Source organism: Callorhinus ursinus, unplaced genomic scaffold (genome assembly GCF_003265705.2).
Source record: "Callorhinus ursinus isolate GAN/ISIS: 27379988/994484 unplaced genomic scaffold, GSC_fseal_2.0 scaffold79, whole genome shotgun sequence".
NCBI classification, from domain to species: Eukaryota; Metazoa; Chordata; class Mammalia; order Carnivora; family Otariidae; genus Callorhinus; species Callorhinus ursinus.
This window is the reverse complement of record NW_027397141.1, coordinates 1,129,628-1,150,064: the sequence shown is the minus strand read 5'-3', so window position 1 is coordinate 1,150,064 and position 20,437 is coordinate 1,129,628. Positions and strand designations below refer to the sequence as shown.

Here is a 20,437-nt window from a genome sequence, read left to right as displayed (position 1 = left end):
CGGGTTAGTTCCTGTGATTATGGGAGAGTCACTTAATCCCTCAAACTCTCAGATTGCTCATTAGCCAAGGGGGAGGCTAACACCTGCTTCACTTGCCTCACACAGGGCCGAGGGTCTGGGGTCATCTGCGTGCTTGGCCAACAGGAAAGAAGCATTCACAGACATTGGCTATTAATATTATTAACAGAATACCATTAACAAATGTTCCATCGCATTTCCGAGTATTTTCCATTACAAGAGGTCACATGCGCATACCCAGAAGTGCTACTAACCCTCTGGGTCATCCCCCTCCTCCGGCTCTTTGCAGTCTTTGTGGGGGAAGATGTGAAGAGTTCCTGCTGAATTCCCACGTGGCAAAGAGACACAATGGAGCGCATTCAGAGCTGTGCTGTGGACCTTCCAGGTAGAAAGCTTGCCCTGCCCTAATCCCATGCAAGACAAGTAGTACCCTCTGTTCTCTCTCTGCCTTTTCGGCAGCCTTCACTCCCGTGCTCTAAGGGGCCCCGGGTACCCCGAGCTCACATGTCCCCACGCACACATGATGCCTCTCCACCAAATCAGGAACAAGCCCAGCACCAGACTCACAGGCCACTTGGAGCTCAATTACAGACCCACAAGTGGTTTATGACCCTCAGGCTAAAGCCTCTCTCCTCCACTAGAATTTCACTCACCGAAACCGGATGGACCCGCCTGCGTCCTACAGTGGGTGAGAGAGCAGGGACAACACGAATTTCTCCATTTCTCGATTCCCAGTAGCAAGCCCCGTGCTTCCACTAAGTAAATGTATTAGGGAATTAGCTCTGCGAGTTAATGCAAGTCCGTTACGGGCACCCGGTTGCACAACTGCCCTGGGGGAATTCTTGGGCACTTATAAAAAAGAAGGTGCTATAAATTGCGAGAAGAATGTCACAAACGTTCACAACAAATATTAGACATTTAAAAAAAAAACTGTCCCATTCATATAGAAGACAAAGAGCTTTGTGCTGTTAACGTAGGTAAGTTTGGCTACCGATCAATGCATTTAAAATGAAAGCTTATTTCTAAGCGGAGATGAGCTAAGTATGATTTGGGAGATTAGAAACACTGCAAACACATCCCAAATACAGAGGTTCCCTGTTACTGCAGAGGGACTGAGAACTTGGTGAACACAACCCTTTTCTCACAGAGAGGTAGCTTCTCCTCCTGTCAAGGTTCGGGCTCACGTGCTTGGGGAAAACCTACACAGCGCGTCCTCGCCTCCGAGCCACTTAGCGAGAGACAGAGAACTTGCTTCTCCAGGGTGTTAAGCTCATCTTTCCAAAGGACTTACTCATTTGGAAAATAAGGGACATTTAGTGTTGACTCAAAATCGTTCCAGAATGCGGAGGAATGCCTTGTTTGCATGGGCGGCAGACTCTTCTGTGAGGCAGGAAGGCAGACACATCAGTAAACTATGTGCTTGTCTGTCCACGCCCTTCATGATTTTCAAGATGCCTCAGGCCACCCCCCCACCTCATGCCCCCCCCCACCCCCAAATAAATCATGACGGAGAGTGTGACCGAGCAGGGAGGGAGGAAGACAAGCAGCCCCTGCCCAGGACAAAGTGCTCGAAGAACCCGCATAGAGGCAGGAAGCCTAGGGGATGCCAAGCTCTGCATCCCATTCTGGGAGGTCGAGATTTGCATGAACAGAGCAGGTTCCTCTGCAGTGATCCCAGGAGCATGTGTCAGAGACCGCATGAAGATGGTGTCCAAACTTGTGCCTCAAACACGAGGACGGAATGGCAGCTTACAGACATCGCCCTCGAGCAAGTCAAACTTCTGCCAGCAACTTCATGACATTTCAGCAATTTTAAAGCATTCTTCGTGTTACTACACAATGAATAAGTAGCTACTTAACTCGGCATGGAAGCATCTACACCTCATAAAATATTGATTTCAGAAGCAACTGTATGTCTTTTGGAACGTTGGTCTTTTAGTTCTGTTTGGGTGTAATATTTAGAGATCCACCCTTTTGGATTTTATCTTTTGTGGTAGTACGGGGGGCTGCTTGCACCAGCTGCCCACCTCAGGGGCTGCCCTCGAAGCCCGTGTAGAAGATCTCGCGGGCCAGTGTTCTTTCAGTAGAAAGCTAACCCCTGAGAATCATTTTGTCTCTATCATGAAAAATGATGCCCTGGTTTCCAGAAGCGGGTTTCTCTTCGGAGCCTCAGGCTCAGGTCAGTGAGGGCTGAAATGGATCCACTGGTCTGGACAAATTAAGGTGATGTAACTCTTTTATTTTTTTCTAAAGGACTTTTTAATAAAATATTTGTAAATATTTATTAATAAACTGACTTGACTTTGGAATGCACTTCACAATAATCCAGTGGGGAGCAAGGGGGGTGGGAGAGACTGGAGATGAAGCAAGACTGGCCATGGAGAGAGTTCATTCGTGTATTCCCTCTACTTCTGCGTATGTTTGAAATTTTCCATAAGGCCAACTGTAGAAAGAACTCCCTTTTAAACAAATGGCCCTAAGGGATAAAATACTAAACTGTGAGAGTTCAGCTATAGAACACTGATTTAAAACTCAAAATATTCTTACTCAGAATGTGTATGCAATAAAATAAAGCATTTGAAATGAACAGTGATTTCCATTTGCTTGGGTGATTCTCTTTAAGCAAAAATACCTCAAGGGCTAGGTCTATTAAATACAGTCATATGTCGAGCTGCTTTTTTTCAGGTAGGTTTTCATCAAATAGGTATTTAATAAACATCTATATGCCAAGAAATTCTGTACATGTTTTGTTGTTATTTACAGCATTTTTAACCACCTATTTATATCTTATAAACTATGGATGAGCAATATCAAAAGTAGTAAAACAATTTTTGTAAAAATATTCTGCAAATCAGACTTTTCCTTAATTCAGCCGGGCTCTCCTCCTTCCTTCTCCAGATGTCGGAGGTGTGCCGCATTTTTGTCAAAGTCCTATCAGCCTGGTCTTTTCAAAGAGTGGAGAATGACATGCTCATTTTATTTCATGTTCTAGATAAACACAACCGGACTCTGGGATACCATTTGGAACAATGGAGCACCCTAGTGGCCTGCACAAGCCAATGAATCTCTCCTTCCATTCGAATTAGGTCTCACGATTTTTGAAACTAAGCAACTAGAAATAATTGGCATAATATTAGTCATATTATATCAGATGAAAAGCATTTTGTGACTGAATGGGATAATTGCATCTAGAAAGGCATAGGTAATTAAACATTTAGTCACTCTCAACGTTAAGGGCCAAGTGGCCCACATACGCTATTCCAAAACCGTATATATACTCCCAAGCTGTCACGTACGTGTTTCGCATTTTTAAATTTGTGAAACTGTTTTCTCCACCCCAACTCTAGGACTCCGACTTGTTGCACCTCAGGCAAGCAAACGCGAACATTTAAACCCTTGTCCTGTTTCCTGTTGTCTGAGGCACCACCGTGCTGGTCAACAGAACTGCTTCTGCAGCAGAATCACTGCACTCGAGTCATGTGACGTCGCGCGCAGGAGGATGGCGCTGAGAGCAAGGGGGTCTGCTCTGTGCCTCAGTTTTCCCATCTGTGAAATGGGGATCTTAGTAGCAGAGAGCTTCTCGTCTTGAGAGAATTAAATGGGTCCTGGAAACAATAACTGCCCAATAGGCACTACAGCCATTGGCTGTCAGCCTTATTCCTCTGGGGCTGTGGGCCCATCACCATTCGCATCCTTCTGTCTGCACGCGTGCATCCTGAATTCTTAGAATCTGAGTGACTTCATATGCCTCAGGTCGCATGCCCTCAAGTCAATAGAAAATCAACCGTTTGGGGGAAGATAATACTTGTGAAATCCTATATCTAAGTCTGCAGAATAGTGATGGAGCAGAATTACACACCACAGGACTTCATGACTTCGTTACTACACACAACTCCTTGTCCTTTCTATTTTAACTGGAAATGCCCACAGCAGGGTAACAGGGACCAGTGTAATCTCCTCAAGGTCACTTTCCAAAGAAGCGAGGGGAATATCCTGAACGCTTCTGCAAAATTTGCAGAACAATTTCCCCAGACCACAAATCCAAGAAATGAGCTGTAATTAATTTAGGTGCCTGGAGGGTGAATTAGCCACCCACTGGATTATTTGGTAAGAAAGCCATTTCAGGTGAAAATAAGAATATCTTTAAATATAAAGAGGGTAAAGTAGATGATTTAAAGCCTTAAAGGGAAGAAATCCCAAGACTACAGTAAATCATTAATAAGAGCCATTCAATTCATTCAGAAGAAAATGGATTACTGACTTCGGGATCAAATTGTGTAAACCTTAATCATCATATAGCAGCTCCAGTGATTAGCTTCAGCATGAAGACCTTTTCTCTTCCACATCTTATCTTTAGCCCCCTTTATTCTAAAAGAACAACCTGTAAGATCCCATGAGAACATGCCATGCAAACGCGCAAACCTATTTCCCACAATACGGACCATCAAGAATTACCAAGTTTTCAAATGTGGAGTTGGAGCTCCAGTAATCTGGTGTGTGAGGATGACCTGGTTTCATATTGTTAAATTTTTGGTTATTACAGCTACCGTGCTGGGGCAGAAGTTGCCAATTCATGTATTTATGAGAAAGTCATAAGTGACTCAAGCCAATTTTTTCAAATGAAGAGTGTTTTGTAAAAGCCCACGGTAGAAAAATAGGTATTTTATAATTTTAGATTTGAACTAACAGTGCTGTACTTGAGGTTTTGATACGTGTTCTCAAATACTGGCTAATTCCGCCACAGGGAAATATAATTAGCAAATTCGTGCACCGTGCCTGGAGGCTCCACTGTACTTCTCACTACACTGAGTCCTCAGCTCAGGGATTTCCAGATGATGAGGTATGTCTAGAAATCCGTTCACTTCACTTTCCTGAATAGAGTCAAGAAGAATTCACCCAATTCCTAACTATGGTAAAATGAGCTTTATGAGGTTTTAATTAACTTTTAGTTCTAAAAGCAAATATTAATTTGTGCATTTAATGCTTTTCTCGTAGATTCCATTTTGTTCCTTCAAATATAATACATGACTTGTGAAATTCAAACATTCTTCTACTGACAAAGACAATTTCATTTATTAGTGGCTCTATACTTAAAGTGTTAGTAAAACAAACAATTAGCATATTTATCTGAAGAATAAATAGGGAGTAGGTTATTTATTCATTTGCTAAGTGTTGTTACCTTGATCTACTTTTCACTTATTCAGATTGCTTTCTGGATTTTCTAGAGTTTTTGTAATTTTCCTAAATGGAAAAGTAATTTTCCTAATCAAATAACGAAAGCTAACATGTTTATGTATTTTCTTTTGGAGAGACAGCAAGTGAATGTGTATATAAAAAGTTACGTCATCAAGCAACATTTTATTTCCAATCCTACCACTTGACCTTGAGAAGGCCTTTACCTCTTCACCTCCAAGTTTCCCATCTCAGTCTGTAAAGCGAGGATGTTAATAGTTGCCGTTTACCCGAAGGGGTGGGTATTAATGGCATCATGACTAAGGAGACCTGTTAGAACTTCCTTAAAGAGAAGAAGCTTTATATTAACGTAAGTTTTCCTCAAAACACAGAACATTGGGAAATACCTTGGTTTTGTATAAAAGCCTTAGGAGGTTTTTTTTGGGAAGATGATTTACGTTATTTGTGATTATTATGCGAACCTTTGCCAAACAACACCATTGGCACAAAGGTTACCTTATCTGAATGAAGTAGCATGTGGTTAGCAAAAATTCCTTATGGGGATCTTTCTGTTAGCTACCTTCCGCTTTTATAGGAACACAAAATACAAGACTCCCTTTTTTTTTATACAGGCAACAGCCTGTGGCTGCACTAGTCCGGGGTTTTGCTCACTAAGTGAGTGGACTGTCAGTGCAAGCCACGCCTTAGGCTGAGCTGCTCGATGAGAACATACAGGAATTCACAGATGGGAGTTAAAATGCTCCGTGGGTGGTACATGAACAGAAGAAAAATCATTCATCCAAAGCAATATCAAGGTGAGCAGTATTAAGTACAAGGTAGTGATGGGCAGGTCTTCACCCCAGACACCTGGCCTGGAAGTGAGATGGACAGCCAGACAGAAGGACACTCAGGCATTCATGGTGAACCCTGAATCAAATGGGAATCGGCCAGATAATGCTACAAAAATGCCACTTCCGCGTTAGAAGGGAGCATTATTAGAGAAAAGGGAACAACAGCTCAAATTTCGTCTTGCTCCAATACTTACAAGTCATAAAAACGTACTGAACCCAGTTTTAGCACGGTGTGTTTTCATATCACGAGCTTTTCCGTGCAAAATGGAAATCTGGATTCTTACCTACTTGACCACATCGGCTGCATACGATTTTTCACGCTGTCATCTGCCCTGAATGGCCAGTCACTGGCCTCCCGCAGTGTGTGCATGTGTGTACGTGTGCGCGCGCGCTTCAGCACACGGACGCCGAGGCCGAGATGGACGTCCATCTCAGTGTGCACACCCGTGTGTCGGTTCCCCTACCTTCGGGCTCCCTGATCCTCCGCCCCGCCGCGGACTTCCGGAGCACGCTCCTTCCAGAGCTGAAGAGGCTGGTTAGCTCGTCCAGAGGGCTGCCGAGCGCCCTGCAGTTCGGGGGGCTGTAGGGTCCCGGGGAGGAGGGGCTGGCGCTGGCCTTCCGGTGCTCGGCCCTGGCTGCCCTCCCGGGGGAGTAGGGGGCCTTGGAGAAAGAGCTGCACGGGCCCCCCGCGGGCGCCGAGCTGGGCGGCGGGGGCGCTTTGGACACGTCGGGGCTGGCCACCGCCGCTCGGCCAGCGTTCCCCGCGGGCTCCGGGGGGAAGGCGAAGTGTGTGGGCGGCCGGGGGGCCGGGGGGGCCGGAGGGGGCGGCGGCGTAAGGGGGGACCCGCTCGCTGCGGGCGGGCCGGGGGACGCGGGCCTGTCCCCGTCGCCTTTTTGGTTCTTGGCGTGCTGTGGCGACAGGGGGCTCGAGCCTTCGGCCTGCACCGGGTACTTGAGGTTGGTCTCCAGCACGGGCAGCTTCTTCACCTCCAGGGGCGTCAAGGGCGACTCGTCGGACGCTGGGGAGCAAGTGACAGGGGTCGGGGGGAACACCAGGAGCGGCGGACGGTGAGGGAGCAGGTTGGGGAACGGGGCCGGGATGTCGCACGCGTCTTTGCAGGGCCCAGCGGCCGGTCCGCCCCCGTCGCCGTCCTCCCAGGTGACGGGGTTCCGACTGTCGCTCAGCAGAGGGGGCGACGCGGACGCCTCGGGGGGCACGAAGTACTTCATCTCCTCGTACACGGCCTCGGCCTGCTCGGGGCTGCCGGCGCGGCCCGCCATCTCGATGTAGACGGGCTCGGGCTCGGGCTCGGGCGGGGCGCGCGCGGGGGGCGCGGGGGGCGCGGGGACCCCGGGCGCGCGCTGCGGGCCCCCTCGGCGCCGCCCGCCCGCCATGTCCTCTGAGGAGCCGCTGAGCTTGGTGTTGGGGCTGCGCTTGGGCTTGCGAGGGGGAACTTTCTTCATGGTGCTGTAGTCGTCGCTGTGAGGTCGGGGCCGGGTGAGCACTGCAGGGGGACAGGGGCGGAGGGATGGCAGTTGTTAACCAGACCCCGGGCCCCCCCCCCCCGCCCCGCGAGCACCCGCCAGCCTCCCTCCACCTTCCAGAGCCCCCCGACTGCCAAGGAGGAAACCTATTCAGATCTTGGAGCTGGAGGCCGCAGCTACCCGTTGAAGAAGGCGTCATGTGGACAGCAAGGCGCCCGGGATTGCCAGCCACCTGCGAAGGGGGGAGGTCCTGGCGAAGCCCTGGGAAGGGCCTTTCAGATCTGCTGCTGGAACCTCCTAGACCTGAACGCTTGGGGCCTGATACAGCTGTGAAGTAAGTGTTGGCTGAACCTGTCCTCACGATTTTAGAGACCAGAAAATAAAGACTAGGGCCAGCAAGCCCGTGAGCTAGTTAGTAGCATATGGATGCTTCCTGAAGGAAATGCCTAAGCGCGTTGTAAAGGGTATACAGTGAACAAAACACCAACAAAACACCAACGTGCATGGAGAGATTATTTTCTTAGAAAAGAACTTTATGAAACACGATGCTTGGGGTGAGTTTTACAACATACCTGAATCCTTAAGAGAAACACATATTTAACAGGGACATCAAGAGCGCAACATTTCACTAAGAACTTCTAAGGTGGAGCAGTGTCCTGCTGGCTCAGTGGGGAGGGCACGTGACTCTTGATCTCAGGGTGGAGAATTGGAGCCCCACCCTGGGCATAGAGATTACTTAAAACAAAACAAAGCAAAACAAAAAACAACAAAAAACTTCTAAGGTTGGGGCGCCTGGGTGGCTCAGTTGATTAAGCGTCTGTCTTCGGCTCAGGGTCCTGGGATGGAGTCCCGCATCGGGCTCCCTGGAGCCAGCTTCTCCCTCTCCCTCTGGCCCTCTCCCTGTTTGTGTGCGCTCTCTCTCACTCTCTCTCTCTGTCAAATAAATAAATAAAATCTTAAAAAAAACAAAACAAAATTCTATGGTGGAAACTTCTTAGGTTGAAACGGGAGATATTCAGAAAAACAATGAAAGAGGGAGAAGAACCACTTAAATATGACCCTAAAACATTTATTAAAGGTTAATGTTAAAAAAAATTGCCCCCCCCAAAATTTCAAGAGACTTCTTTTTCTAATGTATTTTTACTATATATTGTAATAGCGTTCTTATTAACTATAATTTCTCTGGAAACAGATGTTAATTTCAGAAAATTGTGTAAAGTTTTGCTGAAGTAGCAAAACTTCTCGAAAATCTTGAACTGTTTCATTAATTTGGTATTTTACTAATCTGAAGGAATTTGTAATGTAAGCGCAGCTAATTTTGCTGAGTTCCTGAGTTATCTGAGGCAGCCAGGTTTTTCTGTCACTATGCATGTATTACAGCAGTGTCTGTCTCCAGTCGTGGGGCACCAGTGGGGTATCGTGGCTAAAAGGAAGGACTTTGGAGTCAGATCTGGATTCAGATCCCAGAGTGACCATCACTCATGCAGTCATTCACTTAGTCGTGCATTCAAGCAGCATTTAACTGAGACACATTCATGAACACAGACAGAATGTTCCGTACCTTCTTCTGCCCTAGCGGGAGGTGTCAGACAATAAAAGCAAGTAAATGAAACAGATGAGTAAATTCTCTCGCGTGTTGGAATGTGATACATTCCATGAGGACCAGGAACACCAAGCCATAATAAGGGGGTCACGGAACTATGTGTATGTGTTTGGGGGGGTCAGGGTGCAAACTATAACTTAAAAGAGGTCTTGGGAACATCTCTCTAAGCTCCAGCATCGTCACACGCAAAATGGTGATATCAGTTATTAACTCAGAGGAATAAAAGGGAGACATACTGTATGGAAAGTGCTCAGCTTCTACTCTGGCACACTGTAAACACGAATCAAATGGGAGATATCCAAGAGAGAAAGGAAAAGAACAAAGCTAATTTTCTAACCCCCTGGACATCTTTGTAAGCCAGTATTACACAGGGTTCCCCAAAGTAGCCAACTTCTAAGAGCAGAAAATACCCAAAATGCACAATTCTGTAATTCATAAGCATTATTCCAAAGGCTTTCAGTGTGCTAAAACAGAGCAGCTCATGAGCTTCTAGAAAGTTAATGAACCAAACAAATTTTTAACATTAGTTATTACGGAATTGCTCTGAAGATTTGAATAATTTAAAGGATTTGTGGCAGATTGTATTTTCCAAAACGGGCTTCAACAATATTTTTCAATCCCACACGCTCGTCCAGAACCTTGAAACCGGCAGGGCCTCTGTGACTGCCCCCTGATGAATAAACTATGCCAAAGGGGAAGCCACCTGCCTTCTGAGGCTGGCTCATGGGCAGTACAGCTTCTGTCCAACTCCTGCTCCCCTGGGATGCGTCTTGGGGGCCCTGATCTTTTTGCATGAAGTCTGTCTACCCTGGAGCAGCCCTGCTGTGGAGAACCTGTGGAAAGGCCCTAGAGGTGGGAGATGCCAGGTGATCCCATCTGCTCCAGGCCTCAGCTGTCTGGGTTTCCCCGGCCTAGACACCAGAAATATATAGTGAACTGAGTCTTCGATGATTCCAGTGCCAGCCACTGTCTGACCACCGCTGTGGCTCAGCCCAGCCAGCTGCTAGAGCTGTGGGAGAGAGAGGATCATCATCACTGTTCTTTTAAGCCACTGCAGTTTGGGGAGGTTTGTCACACAGCGACAGAGGACTATGCCAAGGTTTGTTACACAGCGACAGAGGACTATGCCGACATTGGTACCAGTGGAGTGCTGCTACAAAGTAACTTGAAAAGTACGGCAGCAGCTTTGGAAGATCGGAGGAGCCTTGAAGACAGTGTGAGCGGAAGCGTGGTGATCCTCAAGAACGCTCTTGGGGAAGCTTCCAGAAAAGTGAGGAAGATGCTGGAAGCTGGAGGAAAGGCGGCCCTTATTAGGCCACCGCAAAAGGGTTATCAACAGTGTCCCGTACAATGACGTGGAAAACAGAAACCATGCTCAAGGAGCTGGAGGATCTAGCGAAGGAAGGCTGCGGGCAGAGTGTGAACGCCGTCTTCTGGATTATTCTAGCTGTCTCTAGTAAAACGTGAGAGTAAAGACATAAGTGAAAGAAAGAGCTAGTAACTATAAAGGAGCCAGGACTTTCTCTCTCTCTCTCTCTTTTTTTGGAAAATAACATGGCTCCTCACTGATGGCTGTCCAGACAGCAGATAATTCTGAAGTGAAGACGTGACTTCCAGGCAGAGATGAAATCTGGGGCATTTCACTGAAAACCTAGCTAAAGATGAAGTCAAGGTCATGACTTCGAAACCCTTTATCAAGACCTCAGAGAGATCTGAAGCAGTGCCTCATGCATCCTTCCCAAGCAGCACCACCACAGGCCTTCTAAGAACATCAAGAGTATCGCTCCACAGAACTGCCATAGAGAGCCCAGAGTAGAGAAGAGGTTGTCTCAAACAGTTAGTGTCTGTGGCTTTTCACCATTGGAGGGGATTACAAATTGACTCACACGAAACTCACAAAGCTTTTAAAGGAATTGTATTGGTGTGCACCGAAAGGGGCAGAGTCATTACAAAATGGAGAGTTCTGGTGCCTCAAAATTTTATGAGCAGAAAGCAGGCTGAGAGAACTATCAACCCCAAACTAGGTGCCTCGAGTGGATTAGGAGTTATAACTCAAAGGTGAGCCAAGATTGCAGAGCACGGGCCTAAGAGCCATGGAAAATCATTTGCACCAGGATTCAATCCTACTCAAGTCATGAGCAACCTGTGCCTAGGTGTCCTTCGGAACTGCTGAGTGCCTCCCAAGCTCCCCGTCTCCAGTCAAGAGCATCCACACCCATCCTTCCAGGGTCTGCTTACTGCAGGGAGTAGAAGAGCCTGTCTTCAGATAGAATGGGGCATCCTGGAAGAGCTGTCCACCTGAGCAGCCAGGAAGCCCAGGTCTGACCCAGACAACCAGATGGGGACTTTGGGCCTGGGCCTTGTGGGGTGAGGGAAAGAAGGCTTTGGGGAGTTTGGCAGGGGAGTGACTGTATTTCATGTGTGGGATGGGTGTGAATTGTTTTGTCCAGTGGGTGGAATGGAATTGTATTTTCCAAAAATTGGCCACAATAGTGTTGCTTTCGTCCTATTAAGAGATGGAGTCTGTTTCTCCTTCTTAAACCTGGATGCACCCTTGGGACCGCCTGACAGATGGGAGGGAGGCGGTGAACATGAGGCTGCCTGACTTCCGAGGCTGCCTGGCTTCCTGTCTCTTGGACCATGTACCTTTGACACACTGCTTCTCTATGTATGAAGTCCAGCCCCCCTAAAGCTGTCACACCGCATAAACCATGTGGAGAAAGCATCTCGAGATAGAGACGCCCACATCGTCCCAGTCCTCACATGGCCGAGGCACCAGAGTGCAAGGGACCAGCCTTCAGATGATTCCAACCACCAACTACAGCTTCAAGAAGGACCTTGACTGAGGACCACACAGAGGAGACCATGAAGACTGAATTCGAATCTTTGGGCGTTGAGAACTGGAAAGCTTTGGGCTTCATAAAATACAACTAGAAAACCACAGCTAAGAGTATTAAAGTCTCATTTGATTTTATGGCTGTTTCTCCGCCATGTCCGCGTGCGTGTGTGTTCACACAAATACTAATAGTTCATTGGCAAATATGGATCAGAGGGCTATGAACAATGAACTTATATTAAGAATTTTCTTTAAAAAATAAGTTTTTAAAAGATTGTATTTATTTGTTAGAGAGAGAGAGATAGCGCAAGCAGGGGGAACGGCAGGCAGAGGGAGAAGCAGGCTCCCCACTGAGCAGGGAGCCCGATGTGGGACTCAATCCCAGGACTCTGGGATCATGACCTGAGCTGAAGGCAGACACTTAATGACCGAGCCACTCAGGTGTCCAAAAAAAGAATTTTCTTAACAATGTTTTGAGTCCAAAGATTTATGGGCAAAACATCTGCGACTCCATCAAGATGGCATCAGGTAGACATTTCACGGTCACAGGACACCTTCCAGGCAAGGCCTGGTGTCGTAACAGTAGCTTAAGGGCTAAACCCCACATTCTCAGACTTGACTCTTATCTGAGCTACGGTGCAACGATCTGGGGACTTACATCATGTTGAGGTTCTCTTAGGAAATAAAAATGTTCTTGTACAGAATACCTGCCCTTTGAAGTTTTGCTAAGGTATGTCAAATGGCTTTTAGGTAACCATTTTGAGTAGGACACAAGTTTTTTGGCCCTATTCTCACTGAAAACCAAGTACCTACACATTTAGTCTATGAGAAGGAATGAACAAGAAGCTTGTTCATCAAGAAAACAGTTCTATCTGTGTGTGTGTACGTATCCATTGTATTCCAATCCTTCCAGTGTGATTTTGCCTAGTTTCAGAGCAAACTTAACGCTTATAAGCACAGGACGTCGGACATAAAGGATGCTCAAATCAATGCTGGCTAGCTGGCCGGTGGACCAGCTACATACATGAGTGAATGTAGTATCGATGTACAACCAGCTACAAATGGGAAAAAAAAAAAAAAGGGCTTCCACTGAGCTGTGACATATTGTGACCTTACAGTATTTTTTTCTGGTGGGAGGAGTCCATAACATTTGCTGTTACCCTATCTTTACCCACTGGACTTCACCCCACCCACATGAGTAACGTCACTGAGATGTTCTTCTTGACCCCTCCTCAGGTTCCAACAAGGGTCAGCCCCCCTGCCCTGTGTTCCACACCATCTGCTCTCTTTGCTGTTACTCTGCTTATCTTATAATTTGTTTGCCCATTTATCTCCCCCACTGGTCTCCGTGGCCCTCTGGGAGGAGCCAGCCTCATGGAGTACACTTAATTACTATGTGTTGAATGGAGTCACGTGTCGTGAGTTGTGAAACATCTACAGAACAGCACTATTCTTCTATATCCAGTAACATATTCTCAGGATGGTGTTCATGGAATACCTAATTTCTGTCAAATTTCAGCTAATAGAAAAATATAATCAAGGGCTTCTATGAGAAATACACTGACAGGCCAAATCCAGCAAATCTCAAGAGTACATTTTGAACCTGGCCAAATTGCGCTCATTTTGATTTACTGATAAGAATCAAATTCTACTTTAATGGAAGAAGTACAAAGAAATATATTTATAGAACATGCATTTGTTCAATAAGTATTTATTGAGTGCCTACTATGTGCCAAGGGCTATTCTAAAGATAAAAACCAGACCATGAAGAAAGAAAAGAAACGGAATGTTATTTCCAAATTAAGCCACAGAGAGGAACTATTCTTGTATCTATGTATATAAATGGTCTTATTGAGAATGGAGTTATACAGCAATTTATTTTTAAAAATTATGGATTCCACAAGGTATTATTTCTAAGGAATGGGCTGCTGGAGTCTGAAGGGGTGGTGGGTGTGGGGATTACATGACAGGAGAGTAAAGGGGGGAGGCAAGGGCTGCTAGAACAAAATCTGTCTCTCACAATCTCCCCATCCAGTTACCCCATGTCTGGGAGCAAGTCTGCACCATGGGCTTAGAGAATCAAGTCTCCAGAGGGGTGCACAAGCTAGGAGCCGGGGAACCTCCTAGCAAGGAGAAGGAGAAGCCCTGTTCTTCCTGCCCCTAGTCACTGTTGGCAAAGACCAACCCCAGACTTTTGGAAAATAGCACAGGTGACCCTTGAACAATGCAAAGGTTAGGGGTGCCCACCCCTCTTGCAGTTGAAAATCTGCCCGTAACTTTTGATGCTCCCCCAACTCTACTACCAATAGCCTGCTGTTGCAGAAGCCTTACTGATAACACCAACAGTCCATGAACATGTGTTTTGCGTAGGTATTATATACTGTATCTTTACAATAAAGTAAGCTAGAGAAAAGAAAACGTTATTCAGAAAACCAAAGGAAAGAGAAACTATGTTTACAGTATTGTACTGTATTGAGAAACAATCCATGTATAAGTGGACCCACACGGTTCCAGCCTGTGTTGCTCAAGGGTCGACTCTATTCTCAAAGAGTTGGCCCTAGCTTGCTAATAGTTTGCACACAAGTGTCAACATTTACTGGCTCATAAAATTGCTTCATGCTTTTCAAGCACGAAGGCGGTGAAAAAAATGAGCTCTCTCCACTGCCCGTCTTTATTATGGCCGAGTTTGCTGGATGAAAATCTATGGGAAAGGGATGGGCACAAGGCTTAATGTGACCTAATCATTGATTTCTCTAAGATTCTTGGCTCTCCTTCTCTAATCAAACCTCCCTTCACTACATAACCTTCGGAGATGCATCAGCAGCTTTCCACATAAAAGAAGAAAATCTGAACTTGATTTTTTAAGAAGCTATAAGGAATGGCTCAGGTTAGAAACCGACTGGGTTGTTTGTGGTCCTTGTTCTTAGGAAACCAAGGCTGACAGAGCATTTTAAATAGCAATCCGAGCTTCCTCCTATCTTCTGCAGAAGGAGGACAGTTTTGTGACATACTATGGGGTGCAAAAAACTCAGCATTGCCCTCGGGGTACAAGTGTGTAGAATCAATGCTGTCTGACAGAATTTTCTGCGATGTTTGGAGATTCCACACCCCTGCAGTGTCACTAATGACTGAGGAACTGAGTTCTAAATTTCACTTAATTTGAAGTTCAATGTCAATAGCCAGACATGGCTAGTGGCTTCCGTCCTGGACACCTCAGCTCCTGTCACAAAAGCATAAACGGGGCCAGAGCCCCTGTGCAGAGTGGGTTTATCTCAGGAGGGTGTCGCCACCTTGCAGTTATGGATTGGAAATCCTGGTGACCAGACCCCCACTGGCCCCCAACTCCTGATGCTATATGTGCTGCAAGAGCAGTGGGCACACCTGCTTGATCGGATCAGCAGCTTCGATGGAGGAATTCATCTCCAGCGGCAGGAGATGTGGTGGTGGGCGCAGAGTCCATGTGAGGAATCTTGTAAGAAAGGACACGTTATGTAGACAGCAATCAAAGCACCACCTTCAGGGCTGGCCTCCAAAATCTGAGTTCATGGGGTGCGATCAGTGGGGGAGACCCCGACAAGCACCTCGGCTGCATGCCTGCTGAAATTAGGTTCCGAGAACTTAAGTTTTCCTGTAAGTCTCGGAACTCTAATGGTATCACATCATGTATTTTAAACAGCGAGACTGAAGAGCCTGGTGACTCCTCACAGGAGTGGCAATTCCTTGTCATCTGCTTATATATATATATTTTCTCTCCTATGGCTCTCCAGTCACTTTTTCTTAATGGACGTGTTTTGACATCATCCCCAATACTTTCTCTCCCTTCCCGATGACGTGACTAGTTGGCACCACCTGACGACTCCAGAATCTCAAGTCCAGGGCAGATGGTTTTGGAACGGGCACACACAGGAGTTTTTAGGTGCTACGGACTATTCTGGGGCCGACTTCCTCAAATCTATAGAGCCCGTGTGCAGCATTCAAATCAGGACAGGGAACCACCTTCCATAGGCTGCAATGTTCAATCTTGTTTCCTGTTTTTCCAGCTTCTGATGCTATCCTGGGTCTATTCCACATGCTCCGCATCTCATCAGGGTTAGCCTGTTGGATGCCATTCTTCTTCTTCCAATAAGCCAAAGGGAGCTTCCTTCAGCACACTTTTTTGAGCTCTATACCATAAATCCTGGGCAGAGGTCCCAAAGTAGGGCTGGAAATGGGATGTATCCCCTTGCCCCGGGAGCGTGTTTATGATCTGTTCTACAGCCTCTTGTGGTCGGTGTGGTGCATCGGAGGAGGTCCCCATCTCCGCAGACCCTGCTCTAACACTGGGTCTACGCTCACATCTATGGCCACCGAAGCCTGTCCTCCCGAGATTTCCCTAACCCCATTTTCAGCTTTCGCGGCTGTTTTTGCTGCCATGACGCCAGGAACACACTTGCACCCCTCTCCCCAAACTCAGGAATTTCTCCTACATTTCCTACATCTCCGTATTATCAAGACGTAACTCAAACATTACAATAGTAATGGCCTTTTTTTTTTTTTAAATAAATATTCTCTTAAAAATCCATTCTTTTTTTTGGTGACCAATAAGAAGCATCTTTGCAGGTAGCTGGGGCCTTCTCATTGCTCAGGGCCCCTGAGCCATGGGCTTTCCACCAACCCCCGTGGTATCACACATCTTCTCCCACAGATGAGCGTGTGGCTTTGCCGTGCTTTTGTATTCCTGGCTCATTTGCTTATGGAAGGAATTGTGATCTGTCCCATGTTCGGGTAGAACTTTCTAGTGGAACCTACACGCCATTCCATGTAGAGTTTCACCCCCTGCCCTGCACTACCACCTCTCACCCTGTGTACGTTTCTCTGCAGCCATGATCTGCTAAAATACTTCATGTGTTGACTTGTGTACTGTGTTGAGCACCTGTTTTCCCACACGAGAACGGAGACCCCACAAGGAAAGATGATCCCATTTGTTTTATTTATGATATATCCCCTAGGGCCCACGATGGGGCCTACCTGTGGGTAGGTGATACATAACCCCGGAATCGGTACCTGCTCTGCCAAGGCGTCCTGCCTCTATTGTTCACTCTTTGAAAAATGAATAGTTCAGTGATAATGGTCACATGTACTAGTCGATGAGAGATGTCATGGAGAGAAGACTCTGTTTTCCCCCTTTTCTGCCTAAATATTTCTAGGCCGCCAATGCAGAAACTTCCCTCAGCTAGACCCCAAAGTTCTGCTGAATGGCTTTTGTTGTGGTGTGAGTCTCCTCTGCCTGAATATTGCACTTTCCCCATGATAAAGCAGGCTTGGTTTTTAATCAGACGGTGACAATAGGGATGCCCGATGAATTTTTTTAGGCTTTGACCAGTGAACACTTCCCTGGCCAAGGACGGACACTCTGATGTGCTCTGGTCAGAGGCCCTCGCCTGCACTGATGATGCGGACGTGGGGACGGGCGGGGTAAGGAAATGTCATACAACGTGCTTTTCCCTAACACCCTCAGAGAACTGAACACATAGGATTTATATTTAATGGTGAAAGAGCTGCTGGTAAGCCAACAACTGGACCTATTTCTATTAAAAATAGATTAGGGCAACGATACTGCTGGGGTCATTCAGACACGGGGAGGCAGAGCATCGGGGCCCAGACCAGGCGCCCCCCCCTTCCCTCTGCTGACCTTCACTGGCAGACTCCCTGGCCACTGCCCACAGGCAGGCGCTCACGGCCTCATAGGATGCGCTCAGCCGCGTGGTGGGGTCCCTCTTTGGCTTGGGCGGAGGCTGTTTCCGTGGTGAGGGGAGGCCACTGCTGTCATCCAGGCTGGACACCGAGTGCAGAGAAGGAGACCGGGTGGATGGGCCAGCCAGAGACTGGATCAGGCCATCCACCGCCATGGGGACCGGGACGGAGCTGTAGTGGAAATGCCTGGGTCCACACTTGTCTTCGACTCTTGGGGGAACAAAACACAAACAGCACCCCACCAGAGGGGCCCAGATGCATTATTCAGACGGTCACAATGAACCCGCTCAAGCAGACATAATCACGGCTTTTTGGTAAAGAGCCTTCCCCGCCGCGGCTGGAGGATGTGTGTGTAGCGCTCTGGAAACGGGCGCATCCAGAGAGCGCTGCCCGTCCTTCCGGCCCCTGCTCTCTGATAAATGAGCACGATGGAGATTCATCATGGTGACTTTTTAAGAATCTCACACAAACGCAGCACTGCTTAAGGAGTGCCACATTTTCTATCAGGCATTCACTGAATGAATTTTTCACACTCTGATTATTAAGCAAATCAAGAAACCAGAATTTCAATCTGAATGATAATTTCTGGGAAATCCATCTTAATACAGAGTTACTCATGCATCAAATGCTGGGAGTTCATCACCATCTCCCATTGCCAAAGAGTATGTACTTGACTTAAAACTATCAAAGATTTACACCTCTCTCTCTCTCCTCTTTTCTCCTTGCAATTTAAACCCCACGAGCAATATTTAATGATGTGCAGAATTATTATTTTTGTTCTCTTACCCCATCTGGTTGTGCAATGCCAAGCAAACTGCTGGTATTCAACAAATACATAGAAAAAGACTTCTTCACTTAATTTTATATCAGGCAAACGAATACATAATCAAATTGGGAAATTGGGGTGGCTGTTTAGTTCCAGCAGCGAAAATAATAAATACTATTCTGGAAGTCAGATAAAATTAATAGTTATCTGGTTAAAAAAAAAATCCCTTCTGGCTTCACATGTCAATGTAATCATGTACTAGTGAGATGCCAATGCGTTCATTTCACAAGGAGTCTCCGAGCATTTGTTTGTGTAATTATATCTTTGTGTGGTGGAGCCCCAGCCGGGCTGGGATCTACCACGAGGCAGAGCCAGACACCCATGTAGAAAATGAACTAGCCAGAGATGAAAGCAGGGCGCTCAGTGAATAATTTGTTTTCCCTGTAATGTTTAATTACAGTTTTTCGTACAAAGGGAATTTCTTCAGTATTTAATCACGGAGAGATAGTTGAAGCTAATTAGCGAGAGACACATCACCATTTCATCTTTAATAAAAAATCATTGGACACCGGCAGTTGAGGCAAAGGGGAGTCATTTTCAGTCAGAAACGACCAGCTAACGCCAAGTTCCTATGGAAAAACAAACACCTGCCTGACGTCGAGTGAGCACCCAGGTCCCTGCCCTCCCGGGTGGGGTGCTGAGGACCAGGGGTGTCCCCATGCCTCACAGAGAGGCAAGACTGATAACATGGAGAAGCACCAGGTCGCCTCCGCATTTCTATCCCAAGCTCAGCATTCAAAGCGAACTTTAAAAAGAAATGCGTTTCCCCAAAACTTTCCCTATTGGCGAAGAAACAGTGAGAAATTACTAAGGGAAATAGTATACGTACAAAACATCGATTTCACCACTTCTCTGTTTTCAGAGTGGCTTCTCCATTGTTTGGGTCAGACTCCCAGAAGTTTCTATGAGTCACCCTCATATACATAATACTTGTATAAAGATGTCAAGAACCCAGGTGTATGTTTTTGCTAAGACAGAAACATGAGCTGCCTTAAAACTCTGGCCTTGAGACGGTAAGCGATGCAGCACGTAGGGGAAGCAATAACGTTTCATATGGAGAAACTAACACAGAGCATGTATTGCGTGAAAAGAAAGCACAAGAAGGGACCCTTTTAGATTGCTCGGAGGTTTCAAGTAGCAAGCCATGCGCACATCCACGCTCGTTCCCGTAGCCACCGTCAGATTTGAGTGAACCCTGCATTAAGTGCTATCGGGACTTTCCTGACTCCACTGGATCAATGACAAAGGTAATTAAAGTTGCATACTATCTGCCGTTACCTTTTGGTTCCCTCCTCTGGCTTGTGTCTGGCCTCCACCTTCTCCTTATGGTAAGTAGCATTCATTTCGTTCCGCAGCCGGTCATTTTCACGGGCAATGTCCGAAGCGTTCTGAATGACCAGGGCATCGTAGGTCTTCAGCCCCATGTCCTCTGTAATCTGCAGGAAGCTGTTGATGGATGTGACCTCTTGCTGTCTGATGCTCCTTTTCTGAATCAAGTGCTGGCGTGCTAGAAATCCTCTTACAACTTTCATAAAAGAACACAATCATGGGTCAGTGAGAGGAGCGGAAGCGAAACCCCAGACACACAAACAGGTCACAACACACTGATGTCTCAGCAGCCATAACGTAAGACGCATTTAACTCAGAATAAGAATTTACAAAACCTTCCAATCTCGTATCCGAAAAGGTATCTAAATTCAGCAATGGTAACACCGAAGAGGCAAAATCCGTAACCTAAGAAATGAGACATCCACACTTCTTTTTGTAACACAGCTGGACGAGACGGACTGGATGAAAATCAGTAGGGAGGAACCAGGTCTCAATCCCAGAGAATTCTGCAGTGTAGCTCCAACTGGACCATTTTAGGATGCACTGCTCCTCTCTCATTATATCCAAGTAGAACAGAAATGGCT

At 46.7% G+C, this 20,437-nt stretch overlaps 1 protein-coding gene across 4 annotated transcripts in view; it reads right to left on the bottom strand.

The window, feature by feature from the left end:
* MYO16 (myosin XVI) overlaps positions 1-20,437 on the bottom strand; it is a 593,786-nt gene that overhangs the window by 59,361 nt on the left and 513,988 nt on the right. For all 4 annotated transcript variants that reach the window (XM_073887420.1, XM_073887418.1, XM_073887419.1 and 1 more), the window contains exons 30-32: positions 19,803-20,049; positions 17,637-17,908; positions 6,506-7,546 (exon numbers count right to left, since the gene is read on the bottom strand). In XM_073887420.1, the coding sequence (XP_073743521.1) occupies positions 6,506-7,546; positions 17,637-17,908; positions 19,803-20,049 (1,560 nt within the window). The remainder of the gene's footprint in view (positions 1-6,505; positions 7,547-17,636; positions 17,909-19,802; positions 20,050-20,437) is intronic.